The sequence below is a fragment of the Pristiophorus japonicus genome, chromosome 7 (assembly GCF_044704955.1).
Source record: "Pristiophorus japonicus isolate sPriJap1 chromosome 7, sPriJap1.hap1, whole genome shotgun sequence".
Lineage (NCBI taxonomy): Eukaryota > Metazoa > Chordata > Chondrichthyes > Pristiophoridae > Pristiophorus > Pristiophorus japonicus.
In genome coordinates this window covers 205,915,884-205,931,455 of record NC_091983.1, presented here as the reverse complement: position 1 = coordinate 205,931,455, position 15,572 = coordinate 205,915,884, and the positions used below count along the sequence as shown (strand labels likewise).

At 50.2% G+C, this 15,572-nt stretch overlaps 1 protein-coding gene across 3 annotated transcripts in view; it reads right to left on the bottom strand.

Moving 5' to 3' along the window:
* The window catches only part of LOC139267426 (TOG array regulator of axonemal microtubules protein 2-like), a 191,086-nt gene that overhangs the window by 67,918 nt on the left and 107,596 nt on the right, over window positions 1-15,572 (bottom strand). For 2 of the 3 annotated variants that reach the window (XM_070885736.1, XM_070885737.1), the window contains 2 exons: window positions 9,865-9,999; window positions 4,959-5,237 (listed from right to left, as the gene is read on the bottom strand). In XM_070885736.1, coding sequence (XP_070741837.1) covers window positions 4,959-5,237; window positions 9,865-9,982 — 397 coding nt within the window. In that variant the 5' untranslated portion in view covers window positions 9,983-9,999. Of the gene's footprint in view, window positions 1-4,958; window positions 5,238-9,864; window positions 10,000-13,059; window positions 13,187-15,572 lie in introns of all 3 variants that reach the window. The other variant, XM_070885738.1, reaches the window with a different exon arrangement.

The following is a 15,572-nucleotide window of genomic DNA, read 5'->3' as shown; positions in this document are numbered from 1 at the left end:
CTGTTCAGCCACCTAAGGACCCATGTTAAGAGTGGAAGCAAGTCTTCCTCAATTCTGAGGGCCTGCCTATGGTGATGATGAGTGAGTAGAGAGAGGGAGAGGGAGAGAGAGAAAAACTGAGGACAGGGAGCATGAGGAAAAAAAGAGACACAGTGAAGATGATCAACAAAAAGGGAGAGAGAGAGTGAGGAAAGAGAGGATGAAGAAAGAGAGAGTGAGGAGAGAGAGAGAGAGAGGAGAGTGAGGAGCGAGAGAGGACAGAGAGAGTGAGGAGAGAGAGGGCATGAGGAGAGAGAGAGAATGAGGAGAGAGTGAGGAGAGAGAGTGAGGAGAGAGAGAGTGAGAGGAGAGAGTGAGGAGAGAGAGAAAGTGAGGAGAGAGTGAGGAGAGAGGGAGTGAGGAGTGAGAGAGAGTGAGGAGAGAGAGAAAGTGAGGAGAGAGTGAGGAGAGAGAGAGGGTGAGGACAGAGTGAGGAGAGAGAGAGTGTGGAGAGAGAGAGGAGAGAGAGAGGGTGAGGACAGAGAGAGTGAGGAAAGAGAGTGAGGAGAGAGAGAGTGAGGAGAGAGAGCGTGAGGAGAGTGACAGTGAGGAGAGAGAGAGTGAGGAGCGAGAGTGAGGAGAGAGAGAGTGAGAGGAGAGAGTGAGGAGAGAGAGAGAAAGTGAGGAGAGAGTGAGGAGAGAGGGAGTGAGGAGTGAGAGAGAGTGAGGAGAGAGAGAAAGTGAGGAGAGAGTGAGGAGAGAGAGAGGGTGAGGACAGAGTGAGGAGAGAGAGAGTGTGGAGAGAGAGAGGAGAGAGAGAGGGCGAGGACAGAGAGAGTGAGGAAAGAGAGTGAGGAGAGAGAGAGTGAGGAGACAGAGAGGGTGAGGACAGAGAGAGTGAGTACAAAGAGAGTGAGGAGAGAGATAGTGAGGAGAGAGAGAGTGAGGAGAGAGAGAGTAAGGACAGAGAGTGAGAGGACAGAGAGAGAGGACAGAGAGAGAGGACTGAGAGAGGGTGAGGACAGAGAGAGAGTGAGGCCAGAAAGAGTGTGAGGAGAGAGAGTGTGTGCGGAGAGAGATAGTTAGAAGAGAGAGAGAAGACAATGAGAGAGTTAGGAGAGAGAGGAGAGAGTGAGGAGAGAGTGAGGAGAGAGAGAGAGAGAGAGAGTGAGGAGAGAGAGAGTGAGGTGAGAGAGAGTGAGAAGAGAGAGTGAGGCGAGCGAGAGGGTGAGCACCTAGTGGGTGAGGACAGAGAGAGTGAGGAGAGAGGGTGAGGAGAGAGAGTGAGGAGAGAGAGTGAGGAGAAAGAGTGAGGAGAGAGAGTGAGGCGAGCGAGAGGGTGAGTACCTAGAGAGTGAGGACATAGAGAGTGAGGAGAGAGGGTGAGGAGAGAGAGTGAGGAGAGAGAGTGAGGAGAGAGAGTGAGGCGAGCGAGAGGGTGAGTACCTAGAGAGTGAGGACAGAGAGAGTGAGGAGAGAGGGTGAGGAGAGAGAGTGAGGAGAGAGAGTGAGGAGAGAGAGTGAGGCGAGCGAGAGGGTGAGTACCTAGAGAGTGAGGACAGAGAGAGTGAGGAGAGAGGGTGAGGAGAGAGAGTGAGGAGAGAGAGTGAGGAGAGAGAGTGAGGCGAGCGAGAGGGTGAGTACCTAGTGGGTGAGGACAGAGGGAGTGAGATAGGGTGAGGAGAGAGAGTGAGGAGCGAAAGAGTGAGGAAGAGCAAGAGCAGAGTGTGAGAGTGAGGAGAGAGAGAGAGTGAGGAGAGAGAGAGTGAAGAGAGAGAGAGTGAAGAGAGAGAGAAAGAGTGAGGAGATAGTGTGAGGAGAGAGAGAGTGAGGAGAGAGAGAGGGGAGAGAGTGAGGAGAGAGAGTGGGAGAGAGAGTGGGAGAGAGAGTAAGGACAGAGAGAGAGGGGACAGAGAGAGTGAGGACAGGGAGAGAGAGGACAGAGAGAGAGGACAGAGAGAGAGGACTGAGAGAGGGTGAGGACAGAGAGAGAGTGAGGCCAGAAAGAGTGTGAGGAGAGAGAATGTGTGCGGAGAGAGATAGTTAGGAGAGAGAGAGAAGACAATGAGAGAGTTAGGAGAGAGAGGAGAGAGTGAGGAGAGAGAGAGAGAGGTAAGAGTGAGGAGAGAAAGAGAGTGAGGAGAGAGAGTGAGGAGAGAGAGAGAGAGAGAGAGAGGAGAGAGAGAGTGAGGAGAGAGAGAGTGAGGTGAGAGAGAGTGAGAAGAGAGAGTGAGGCGAGCGAGAGGGTGAGTACCTAGTGGGTGAGGACAGAGAGAGTGAGGAGAGAGGGTGAGGAGAGAGAGTGAGGAGAGAGCGTGAGGAGAGAGAGTGAGGCGAGCGAGAAGGTGAGTACCTAGAGAGTGAGGACAGAGAGAGTGAGGAGAGAGGGTGAGGAGAGAGAGTGAGGAGAGAGAGTGAGGAGAGAGAGTGAGGCGAGCGAGAGGGTGAGTACCTAGAGGAGAGAGGGTGAGGAGAGAGAGTGAGGAGAGAGAGTGAGGAGAGAGAGTGAGGCGAGCGAGAGGGTGAGTACCTAGAGAGTGAGGACGAGAGAGTGAGGAGAGAGGGTGAGGAGAGAGAGTGAGGAGAGAGAGTGAGGAGAGAGAGTGAGGCGAGCGAGAGGGTGAGTACCTAGTGGGTGAGGACAGAGGGAGTGAGATAGGGTGAGGAGAGAGAGTGAGGTGCGAAAGAGTGAGGAAGAGCAAGAGCAGAGTGTGAGAGTGAGGAGAGAGAGAGAGAGGAGAGAGAGAGTGAAGAGAGAGAGAGTGAAGAGAGAGAGAAAGAGTAAGGAGATAGTGTGAGGAGAGAGAGAGTGAGGAGAGAGAGAGGGGAGAGAGTGAGGAGAGAGAGTGGGAGAGAGTGAGGAGAGAGAGAGTAAGGACAGAGAGAGAGAGGACAGAGAGAGTGAGGACAGGGAGAGAGAGGACAGAGAGAGAGGACTGAGAGAGGGTGAGGACAGAGAGAGAGTGAGGCCAGAAAGAGTGTGATGAGAGAGAGTGTGTGCGGAGAGAGATAGTTAGGAGAGAGAGAGAAGACAATGAGAGAGTTAGGAGAGAGAGGAGAGAGTGAGGAGAGAGAGAGAGAGGTAAGAGTGAGGAGAGAGAGTGAGGAGAGAGAGAGAGAGAGAGAGAGAGAGAGAGAGAGAGGAGAGAGAGCGTGAGGAGAGAGAGAGAGTGAGGTGAGAGAGAGTGAGAAGAGAGAGTGAGGCGAGCGAGAGGGTGAGTACCTAGTGGGTGAGGACAGAGGGAGTGAGAGAGGGTGAGGAGAGAGTGAGGAGCGAAAGAGTGAGGAGAGAGCAAGAGCAGAGTGTGAGAGTGAGGAGAGAGAGAGTGAAGAGAGAGAGAGTGAAGAGAGAGAGAGTGAGGAGAGAGAGAAAGAGTGAGGAGATAGTGTGAGGAGAGAGAGAGTGAGGAGAGAGTGAGGAGAGAGAGTGGGAGAGAGTGAGGAAAGAATGAGTGAGGAGAGAGTGAGGAGAGAGAGTGAGGAGAGAGAGAGTGAAGAGAGAGAGTGAGGACAGAGAGAGTGAGAGAGGGTGAGGAGAGAGAGTGAGGAGCGAAAGAGTGAGGAAGAGCAAGAGAGTATGAGAGAGAGGACACAGAGAGAGTGAGGAGAGAGAGAGAGAGAGTGAAGAAAGAGAGAGTGAGGAGAGGGAGAAAGAGTGAGGAGATAGTGTGAGGAGAGAGAGAGTGAGGAGAGAGAGGGGAGAGAGTGAGGAGAGAGAGTGAGGAGAGAGAGAGTGAGGAGGGAGAGAGAGAGTGAGGAGAGAGAGTGAGGGGAGAGAGAGAGTGAGGAGAGAGAGAGTGAGGAGAGAGTGAGGAAAGAATGAGTGAGGAGAGAGAGGAGAGAGAGAGTGAGGAGAGAGTGAGGACAGAGAGAGTGAGGATGTGAGGAGAGTGAGGACAGAGAGAGAGTGAGGGCAGAGAGAGTGAGGAGAAAGAGAGTGAGGAGAGAGAGTGAGGACAGAGAGAGGGTGAGGACAGAGAGAGTGAGGACAGAGAGAGTGAGGAGAAAGAGAGTGAGGAGAGAGTGAGGACAGAGAGTGAGGATAGAGAGTGAGGATAGAGAGTGTGAGGAGAGAGAGATTGAGGAGAGTGAGGAGAGAGAGTGTGAGGAGAGAGAGGGGTGAGAGAGTGAGAAGAGAGAGAGAGTGAGGACAGAGAGAGTGAGGAGAAAGAGAGTGAGGACAGAGAGAGGGTGAGGACAGAGACAGTGAGGACAGAGAGAGTGTGAGGAGAGAGAGAGAGTGAGGATAGAGAGTGAGGAGAGAGAGACTGAGGAGAGAGAGAAGAGCAAGAGGGTGAGAAGGGAGAGAGAGAATGAGGATAGAGTGAGGAGAGAGAGTAAGGACAGAGAGAGAGTGAGGACAGAGAGAGTGAGGAGAGTGAGGAGAGAGGAGAGAGTTTGAGGAGAGAGAGAGTGAGTGAGGAGAGAGAGATTGAGAACAGAGAGAGTGAGTAGAGAGAGTGTGAGGAGAAAGTGCGAGGAGAGAGATTGAGGAGAGTGAGGAGAGAGTGTGAGGAGAGAGAGGGGATAGAGAGTGAGGAGAGTGAGCGAGGAGAGAGAGAGTGAGGAGAGAGAGCAGAGAGAGAGTGAGGAGAGAGTTTGAGGAGAGAGAGAGAGTGAGGACAGAGAGAGTGAGGAGAGAGAATGTGAGGAGAGAAAGGGGAGGGAGAGTGAGGAGAGAAAGAGAATGAGGACAGAGAGAGTGAGGATAGAGAGTGTGAGCAGAGAGAGAGTGAGGATGGAGTGAGGAGAGAGTGAGTGAGGACAGAGAGTAAGGACAGAGAGGCAAAAAAACAAAGAGAGACAGAGAAAGAGCAAGGAAGTATGGAAACAGTAAGGAGAGAGAATGCCAGAAAAAAAGGAGGTTGAGGGAATAGGCAGGCCAAGGGAATGAGCAAAGTCAGAACGAGGAATGAGACAGAGTCAGAGAACAGGGAGCAGAGAGAAATGACATATTGCCCAGATGCTATTTTACTTACCCTTTTGTGGCAGGATTTCCGACATTCGGCGTTTGAGTTTGATTTTAAGTTGAAGTGTGTCAAGGGTCGGATGGCCTCCCTCTGTCTCAATCTCAGCCCAGTCCAGCTTCACGCTGTAGCCACGAACATGAGAAGCAGCCTGCTTTCTGCTACCATCGAACAAGTGGTAGAAATGATTGTTGTCCAACACCCAGCCAGCCACGGACTGCTGACCTCCCTCGGTGCTCTTTACAAAACAAGTTTTCTTCAGAGGCAAGTTGAGACTGGACTGAAGAAAGGCTGTGGAAAACAAGAGGGTTAGTGGAGTCCTCAGCACGCCCTGCTCTCAAAGAGCAAAAGGCCCATCAGTAAACACTCCAAACAATTCTCATCAACTCACATAAGAACAGCAAAATGCTGGCAACACTTGACAGATCTGGCAGCATCTGTGGAGAGAGGAAAACGTCATTGACCTGAAACGTTACCTCTGTTTTCTCTCGCCCTAGATGCTGCCTGACCTGTTGATTCTTTCCAGCCTTTTCTGTTTTAGTTTCAGATTTCCAGCACCTCCACTACTTTTCTTCCCATTAAGTTCAACGCCGTTTTTCTGTTGATTTCTGATCATCCGAATATTTTCGTTTAAATTTTTAAAATCTGATTATCATGAGAAGGTTAAGGGAAGATTTAACAGAGGCGTTCAAAATCATGAAGCGTTTTGATAGAGTAAACAAGGAGAAACTGTTTCCACTGGTGAGAGGCTCGGTAACCAGGGAGCACATGTTTATGATCATTGCCAAAAGAACCAGGGTGGAAATGTTGGAGAAATGTTTTTATGCAGCAAGTTGTTATGATCTTCAATGCATGGCCTGAAAGGGTTGAAGCAGATTTAATAGTAACTTTCAAAAGGGAATTGGATATATACCTGACGGGAAAACAATTACAGGGCTATGGGGAAAGAGCAGGGGAGTGGAACTAATTGGATAGCTCTTTCAAAGAGAAGGCACAGGCACGATGGGCCGAATGGTCTCCTTCTGTACTGTATCATTGTATGAAGAAAACTGCCTTGGAGAGGTGACTGACCCTCACCCACTTGTGGGAAAGAATGAATTTGTGCCATAAATGCAGCTAAACTCATTCACATTGGCCGAGAAATTGGGTCACTTTTCAGATGCTACGCGGCCACTTAAGGACCCAAAATGGTGTCTTAAGGTGCGCACGCCATCTTGGTGCAGGAGGTGGCACTTGAGAGAGAGAGAGGAACACACGCCGGCAGAATGTAAATGAGCCAGAAAATCAATTAGATGAGGGTCCCATGGCCATGCTTGCAGGATGTGCTTGTCATTTTGGGCTGGCCCTGCGCATCGGCCCCCGCACGCCGACCTGGCTTGGAAAGGCGTGATGCTAACCGGCATGAATGGCCTCCTCGCCAGCGCTATTTAAAGGTGTCATGCAGTACTTACAGGTTAGTTGCTGGTTCACAATCTCTGGCTACTGTTTGACTCCTAGGAGCTTTCCTGCTGAGTTCTACTACTGTTCAAAGTTTAACTTATCTGCACCGAGAGACCTGACTGCTTTTGTTGTTGTTTTCTTCACAAATTACCTAGCTCCAGGCATGGGTAGTCTGCTAGGGGACTACAGCGCGATTGGGACCAGGATAGAAGACAGCACAGAGCAGGACAAACTGCCAGAAGAGGGAAGAGGAGGAGGTAGGCACTCAGCAGGAGACCAGTTCATAGAATCACAGAATATTACAGCACAGAAGGAGGCCATTCGGCACGTTGTGTCTGTGCCGGCTCTTGGAAAGAGCTCGCTAATTTAGTCCCACACCCCTGCTTTCTACCCATAACTCTGCAAATAGTCCTCTTGCCTCAAGTACATGTCCAATTGCTTTTTGAGATTTCCTATGGAATATGCCTTCACAAAGAGTCTTCAGGGATCACTTCCCCTATCTCCACGTCACCAAGGAGGTTGTTACCGAGATATGTCAGCTGCGGTAGCCTCAAACCACAGTATGGACGGCATTGACTGCGGCTGTCAAGGTCATCGTCACCCTTAAATTTTATGCCTTGGGCTCCTTTCAGGCTGCAACAAGTGCTCTCATTAGGAGTGACACTCAATCACTGTGGTTTAAAAGTGGGAGCTAATTGGATGCAGGCTATTTTTATAAATAAGCACAGCTCCTTGTCTTTTAATGGGCTTTCAATCTGTGCCACTTCTAATTATCCTAAATCTCGCCTTCTAACATTTCTCCCGTTGATGTTGACCACTGTTCGACACATACAGCAGCAGTGGGCCCTGCTTTCGAGTGACTGCCTGTCTTTGTCATCTAACTGGAATGTGGCTAATGTTGTCAACCCTCCAGGGTTGTCCTGGAGTCTCCAGGATTTAAAGATTAATCTCCTGGACACTGCTGTGAGCAAAACATGGGAGAAAAATCATAGGGGAATTTAAAAAATGGTGCTTTCTTTATTTTCTTTCAACACTTTTGTTTATTAGTTATAAAAATTATTGGAGATGGGAAAAACACAGTTTGACTGGGCGGGCCGGTGAGAGGTCAGCCGACACATGGTGAAACCTCTAGGAATACGTCCAATGTGAGTTGACAACCCTAAATGTAGGTCAACGACAGCTCCAGCAGTGAGTCAACATTTGGTTGGCTGGGAATCTGATGACCATGGGAGATGTTGAAGGCATGTGGAACCTCACTATGAGATGGCTACCGGAGTTGTCTTGTCAAGAGTGGGGGGGGGGGGGTGAGAAATTCAGGCCATTTGCGCGCCTGGGGGTTAGCGATAGGCTGGGTTTGAAGTATTTGAAACAGAGGAGCCTGCGGGGAGACCTGATTGAGGTGTATAAAATTATGAGGGGCCTAGATAGAATGGATAGGAAGAGGGGTCAACAACCTTGAGGGCATAGATGTAAAGTAATTGGTTGGAGGTTTAGAGGGGATTTGAGGGGAATTTCTACATCCAGAGGATGGTGGGGGTCTGGAACTCATTGCCTGAGAGGGTGGTAGAGGCAGAAACCCTCACCACATTTAAAAAGTGTTTGGATATGCACTTGAAGTGACGTAACATACAAGGCTGCGGACCAAGAGCTGGAAAGTGGGATTAGGCTGGATAGCTCTTGGTCGGCCGGTGCGGACACGATGGGCCAAAATGGACTCTTCCATGCTGTAAATTTCTACGATTCTATGAAATGACTTCTCGGACATGGCGCGGAACCGCTACCAACTCCCGTAAAATTCCACAGGAGTTTAGCGGTGGTGGTAACCGGTAGTGCCACGAGCCGCTGTGCTGGCAGTGACGACGTCATCACCGTGCACAGCGACCTGTTTTCGCCCCCCCCCCCCCCCAGGTGAAAATTCAATAGTGCCCCATGAGGCTGCCGTGGGCGATGTCGGGCTTTAGTCTGCTCGCGGAGCGAAAATTACAGGGGAGGTGCAGTGCTGACATTTTTTTTAAATGGCTGTCCTACCAGTCGTGGCCCTGCCCTTTTCAAATCGCGTGGTCGTGGTGCAATGTACCAGCCCGGCACTCTGCTTCTGTGCTGGGCTGCTGCCACTGTGCCCCGCTCCCCAATGGTGAAGTGGTGACCCCTTCTCCCTAATGCACAGTCAGCAGTGTGGCCCTCCCCTTTAATGGAAGGGGAGAGCCTTGCGCTCCCGCGTAGCGCTGGAAAATTCCCGAAGGTTAGCGCCCATCTGCCGCAGGACGTCCCACCTCACAGCTGCTGCCGCTCCCAACCGAGGTGGGTACGTAATTTCACCCCCTAGGACTTGTCTTGAGGCAGAATGTGATCGGTAGCAACCTTTGGGGGGGGGGGGGGGAAATCCTCCCAGCGCGCTGCCGCCAGAACACCAAAGAGGGCCAATGAGCAACTGATGCTTTATTCCCCAGCCCCTGAAATGGAGCAAATTTGGCCGGGATTCCCCACCTCCTGGAACACAGGGGCATGCAAAGTAGATGACCCCACGAAGTTTGGCAGGATCAGTACCTGAAGCCCTGAAGGGATTTATCCCAGCTCAGTGGGATGTGTCCCTGCAGATTGTCGACCCCTTTTATCTTCTGCAGCCATGCCGTGGATCATAGGAGTAGGCGTGGGCCATTCAGCCTCTCGAGCCTGTTCCACCATTCAATGAGATCATGGCTCATCTGTATCCTAACTCCATCTACCTGCCTTAGCTCCATATCCCTTAATACCCTTACCAAACAAATTTCAGATTTAAAATTATGACTTGAGCTAGCTAGCGTGCACCCCGATATTGAGGAATTCATCAAAGTAGCGTGAAATGTTTATACACTTCAAGGCAGGATTCGGAGGTACTCACAAACTATGGCACTTTCCTATTTCAGGCACCCAGAGTTACCACGGAGCACTCACGGGTCACTCACGGTTTACCTCAGCTAAGATGCAGGGTAAAGCTCCCTCTACTCGGCCCCCAGTAATGTGCTTTGTCCTCAGTCCCAGTAGCACCCCACCTGCTGCACCAGGTTGACATTTTATGATTACCAGACCAGCCGTTCTTGCATTCACTCTCTGTCCACACTTGCTTTGCACAGGACTCTGGCAGCCAGCAGACTGTATTGTAAATCTGGAACTTAAAGGGAGGTAGAAATCTGGGACTCTCTCGCCCAAAGGCCGTGGTTTCCAGGATTATTGGAGCTTTCAAGACTGTGATCGATTGACTTTTGTGAGGTAAAGGTATGGTTTATAAGGTGGGTTGAGGTACAGATCAGCAATGATCTAATTGAATGGCGGAGCAAGCTCAAGGGGCTGAAGGGTCTACTCCTGTTCCTAATGTTCCAACGATCCAGAGAGAGGAGACCTTTGGCCCAAAGGCTGGAATTATATCAGGGTGTTAGTGGTGAAGGCAGAGTGTCTAGCCCACAACACTACCCAGACCCACACATGTACAGATCTTTACCTTTCCCTTTGGACATCCAGCCCCCTGTCTGTAAATGGAGATCAGAGTCAACACTGTTGCTGCGAATGGGTTTGAATCCTGCCTCACTATTCCGTATGGTCCCACAGTACATCGCCATAGATGCCCCGTACTTGCCTAATTTGTGGAGAGAAATTAGTAGTGAAAGTTAATTATTGCGAATGGTAAAAGCAACATTTCATACACCTCCATTATCATAGAGGGTTGCGCTGTAATGTGACCAGGATATAGCTCGATTCTTCTGTTCCTTCTATTCGTTCTCAGGATGTGAGCATCGCTGACAAGGCCGGTATTTATTGTCCATCCTTAGTTGCCCCTGAGAACGTGGGGGATGGGTCTTACCCTTGTACTATTGGGTGTTAGGTAGGGAATTCCAGGATATTGACTATGAAAGAACGGTGATATATGTCCAAGTCAGGGTAGTGTGTGACTTTCAGAGAAACTCAGAGGTAACAGTATTCCCATAACATTGAAAAGAGAGAAAGACTTGCATTTATATCGCGTCTTACACAATCTCAGGATGCCTAGGGCTTTATGCTAATGAAGTACTTCTGGAGTGTAGTCACTGTTATAATGTATGAAATACGGCAGCCAATTTGCGCACAGCAAGCTCCCACAAACAGCAATGTGATAATGGCCTGTTAATCTGTTTAGTGATGTTGATTGAGGGATAAATATTGGTCAGGGTGCAGGGGATATCTCCCCAACTCTTCTTCGAAATAGTGTGATGGGATCTTTTACGTCCACCTGAGAGAGCAGACGGAATCTTGGTTTAACGTCTCATCTGAAAGACGGCATCTCTGAAAATGCAGCACTCACCCAGTATTGCATTGGAGTGTCAGCCTTTATTTTTGTGCTCTGGAATGAAACTTGAAACTTGAACCCACAACTCGTCTGTTGTTGTGGTGGAGGTTGCAGGGGAGGGAAGTGCTGTTGAAATAACTTTCTGTGAAAAGAAAAGCTTCCTGACATCTGTGCCTATGTAACTTGTCCATAATCTATCAAATACAAATAGTCTCTCCATATAGGCAGAGTCTAGTCCCTTCATTATTTTAAAGACTTCAATCCAATTTTTACGAAACCTACATTTTGCTGGAGTTGAAAGACTCAACTCTCTTAACCCATGTGATGAATAATAGCATTTAAGTTAGTTTTCAACTTAGGGGCTCCTCTTAACTATTTTCCAGGGCCGAGACATCACCCACCATGTAAGGGGACCAAAACAGAACTTAGTATACTAGATGAGGCATAACCAAGGTCTTATACAAGGACACTCCAGCGCTTTTTAAAAAAGATTGGACCATCCTATCTATACATCCTAGTACTCTATTTGCTATCGCTTTAGTCTCTTGACACTGGTCATGGACCTTCAGAGACCCGTATGCTATAACACCTAGGTCGCTTCCCCACCGTCCCCTAGCTGACTTCAATTCAGAGCCCAGCATGGTATACACATGCTTGGCATTAGCCCAACCCACATGCAGTTAGTTACACAAAAGCTCATCGGCTAGATGCAGGCCAATTCCCTCATCGCAACTGGATCTAATTGTAGTCTTTTTTCTCATCAAATTTCATTGTGGGTGGGGGGGGGGGGGTGGTGGGGGGGAAATTGTCCCCTTCTTTAAGGTCCATCACCAGTTCTAATGGGGCAGGAAGTCCTTTCTGCCCGGGGCCAGGCGGCAGGGCTGAGCCACCCGTCATTGCCCATGAGCCGGGGGCTGCGGGAATAGGTTTCCGCCATGCCCCGTGTTTCTGCCCGGCCCGGCGTGTTGACCCCTTCCCACCCGGCAGTGAACGCGTACCGTCCGGCAGTGACCCCACCCGCCCAGCGAGGGAAATTGCCCCATGGGAGCGCGGCTGCCGGTCGGTGACCCCGACAGCTTCGCAAGGCGGGAAGCTGCTAGTGGCTGGGCGGTGGGGCCACCCGTTAAGGGGAGTGCGCACTGCCATGGCCGCCATTTTGTTTTAATTGTCGGCCGACTCCCAGTGGGCTCCACGTCGGCCTCGCAGCGTCCCTCCCCTTTAAGAGGGACGTTGCGATGAGCCAGCACGACACGGCACGTCTGCGTCACGCTGACATGGTCAGCGGGGCGGTGATGGACACCTCCGCGCTCCCTCGCAAACCCACCCCTACACCACCTCAAATAGCCCCCCATAGCGCTGGGAGGCGGAGCCCAATTTTCCGGCTCATCTCTCTGGCTCCCGCCGGGCGGGAAATTTCCGGTTAATTCAAAGTGCCCTCCCCAATTTCCTACTGAGGCCAATTTCGACCCCCTAATACCTAAATCTGTGTCATCTGTGAAGATGCAGTCAGTTCCCCCAAAACCATCACCCGGATCAATAGTACAGATAGTGAGGATCGAGTCACCGTGGGGAGTGGGGAGTGCTGGCTTTCCTCCTGTAGTCCCCCCCCCCGCCCCTGTCACCGAGTTCCCAATCTGAGGAAAGACGTTGTTGCTATTGAGAGAATGCAGCGAAGGTTCACCGGACTGATTCCAGGGATGGCTGGACTGACATATGAGGAGAGACTGGATCAACTGGGCCTTTATACACTGGAGTTTAGAAGGATGAGAGGGGATCTCCTAGAAACTTATAAGATTCTGACGGGACTGGACAGGTTAGATGTGGGAAGAATGTTCCCGGTGTTGGGGAAGTCCAGAACCAGGGGACACAGTCTCAGGATAAGGGGTGGGCCATTTAGGACTGAGATGAGGAGAAACTTCTTCACCCAGAGAGTTGTGAACCTGTGGAATTCCCTGCCGCAGAGAGTTGTTGATGCCAGTTTATTGGATATATTCAAGAGGGAGTTAGATATGGCTAAAGGGATCAAGGGTATGGAGAGAAAGCAGGAAAGGGGTACTGACGGAATGATCAACCATGATCTTATTGAATGGTGGTGCAGGCTCGAAGGGCCGAATGGCACCTATTTTCTATGTTTCTATGAATCTAAGTGCTGCCAGTTTTAGAAATGCCACTGGCCAGAAGGCAGACTCTCTCCCATGAAGCGATAGTCTCCCGCCGGCTGATCCTGCAGGCCCGCTCCCTCCGCAGTCACCTTCAGGCCCCCACCGCTGACTGTCTGGTTCCATAATGCTGATGGTGGAGGCTTGGGATTGACAGCCTTCCCTCTTGGGATGGACAGCCTTCCCTCTTGGCCAGCCAGTTGACAGCTCTTACCTTCTGTGAAGTCCCCACTCATGTCCGCAACTTGCTTGAAACCACTCTTCTCAAAAGATTGGTGGGTATTCTTAATCTCGCCTTGCCACTGGCCTGAGTTTGAGCTGTCCTCCAAATTTTCAGAAGACTAGGGGCAAAAGAGAGAGAGTGGAACACAACGAGAAATGGCTTTACGAACATACGGAAATGATGGACGGGAAAAGACCAACTGGTATACCCAGCCTGTCCCATACAGTTGCAATGTCCTGTGCATCACAATATACATTCCCCACTCAGCCAGAGCCATGTAACGTCCTCGGAGAGGCAAACAAAACATGACAATAGGCGTGGAGGGAGGGGAGGAACTGGATTATTTCTTTCGGACTCCCTTAAGCCACCAAAACTAGCTGGAGATCACAGTGGCCCTGCTTCACATTAAAGGATACCTACCTCTTGCATGAGGTGATCTTCGCCCCACCCAGAAACCAGGCTGGCTCTCACTCAGATGCACAGGGAGGTACAACACTGTCCTCTTTTTCTCTCCTTTTTTTTCTCTCTCTAAACCTTGCCCAGTGTGAGTCTACATTGTGAGAGTAGGCAGGCTAACTTGACCACAGTGAACATCATGGCACAGCCCTATCCTGTTCTCACCCTTCGTCCATACACTTACACTGAGGAACCTCAGGGTTATGGAGCAGTAAATGAGCAAAGGTTCCCTTGCAACAGGAGGCGAAGTGATAGGGAGAGCGTGGAATAGTGATCAGGAGTGGGAACCTTTGAACATTTTATCCTCCATAACCCTAAGGCTCCTCAGCCAATTGTAGCATACTGTTAGCCGTAGCTCAGTGGGTCGCACTCTTGCCCGAGTGAAGTTTGTGGGTTCAAATTCCACTCCAGGGATTTGAGAATAATCTAGCCTCACTCTTCAGTGGTGGTAATGAGGAAGACATTAAACTGAGGCCCTGCCTGCCCTCTCATAGGTGTAAAAGGTCAGAGTGATTATTTGCTCTCGTTTTTTGAGCATCCTTCTGCGCCTGTGTGCCCTGGACTCCGCCCCCGACACCTCATCATCATTACAGGCAGTCCCTCGGAATCGAGGAAGACTTGCTTCCACTCTAAAAGTGAGTTCTCAGGTGACTGAACAGTCCAATACTGGAATTACAGTCTCTGTCACAGGTGGGACAGACAGTGGTTGGAGGAAAGGGTGGGTGGGGAGTCTGGTTTGCCGCACTCCTTCCGCTGCCTGTGCTTGTTTTCTCCATGCTCTCGGCAACGAGACTCGAGGTGCTCAGCGCCCTCCCGGATGCTCTTCCTTCACTTAGGATGGTCTTGGACCAGGGATTCCCAGGTGTCGGTGAGGATGTTGTACTTTATCAAGGAGGCTTTGAGGGTGTCCTTGAAATGTTTCCTCTGCCCACCTGGGACTTGCTCCCCGAGGCGTACGCATGCGCAGACTCCTCGAACCTGACAGCCACAGTGGGGAGCTGTGCCGGCAAAGAGCTATACCACGTGGGTCTAGCTTTTGGATTATCTTCAGGACTTTTGCCTAGAACATTGATGTGATTATCTACACGGACAATTTTGCAGCCTCCTGTGGGAGAGAAAACCGGAGGTGGGAGAGGAAGAGACTGGGGGCAGAGAGAGGATGGGGCGGGGGCGCGGGGTAAGAGAGAGGCTGGGGATGGGGGTGGTGGAGGGAGGGAGAGCCAATTGAGAGCCAACCAGAGCATTTTGCTAGTGTGAATAAACACGTCCGTAAAAGATCCCACCCGTCACTATCACAGAGGAGCAGGCGAGTACTCAATCCGCAATATTTATTCTTCAACCAAAATAATTTAAAAAACCGATTGTTTGGTCATTATCACATTGCTGATTGTGAGAGATTGCTATGTGTAAATTGGCTACCATTATAACAGTGACTACATTTCAAAAGTACTTCATTGGCTGCCAAGTATTTTTGGAACTTCCTGAGGTCGTGGAGTTTTTACTGTCGGGTTTAAGACTACGTAATGTAATGCCACATGCATCCAACAGAGGGAGAGCGTCATGGAAATAATGTTACCATATTCACTGGATTAGTTCCGAGCTGAGACATAGTCAGCAAGTAAAGAAATGAGAAAAAAAACACATTCAGATAGAGACAGTTCAATTTAACATTGTTGCATATAACAACCAAAACAATAACCAGTTTAACAGGTCTGCTCCCGACCTGCAAGGGCATTTGGCCACAACGACGTGTATTTATATAGCACCTTTAATGTAGTTAAGGCGCTTCAGAGGAATGTTACACGTCAAAATTTAACATCAAGCCACATAAGGAGAAATTAGCACAGATGACCAAAAGCTTGGTCAAAGAGGTAGGATTTAAGGAATGTCTTAACGGCGGAAAGAGAGGTGGAGAGGCGGAGAGGTTTACATAAGAACATAAGAAATAGGAGCAGGATTAGGCAATTTGGCCCCTCGAGCCTGCTCCACCATTCAATAAGATCATGGCTGATCTGATCTTGGCCTCAACTCCACTTCCCTACCCGCTC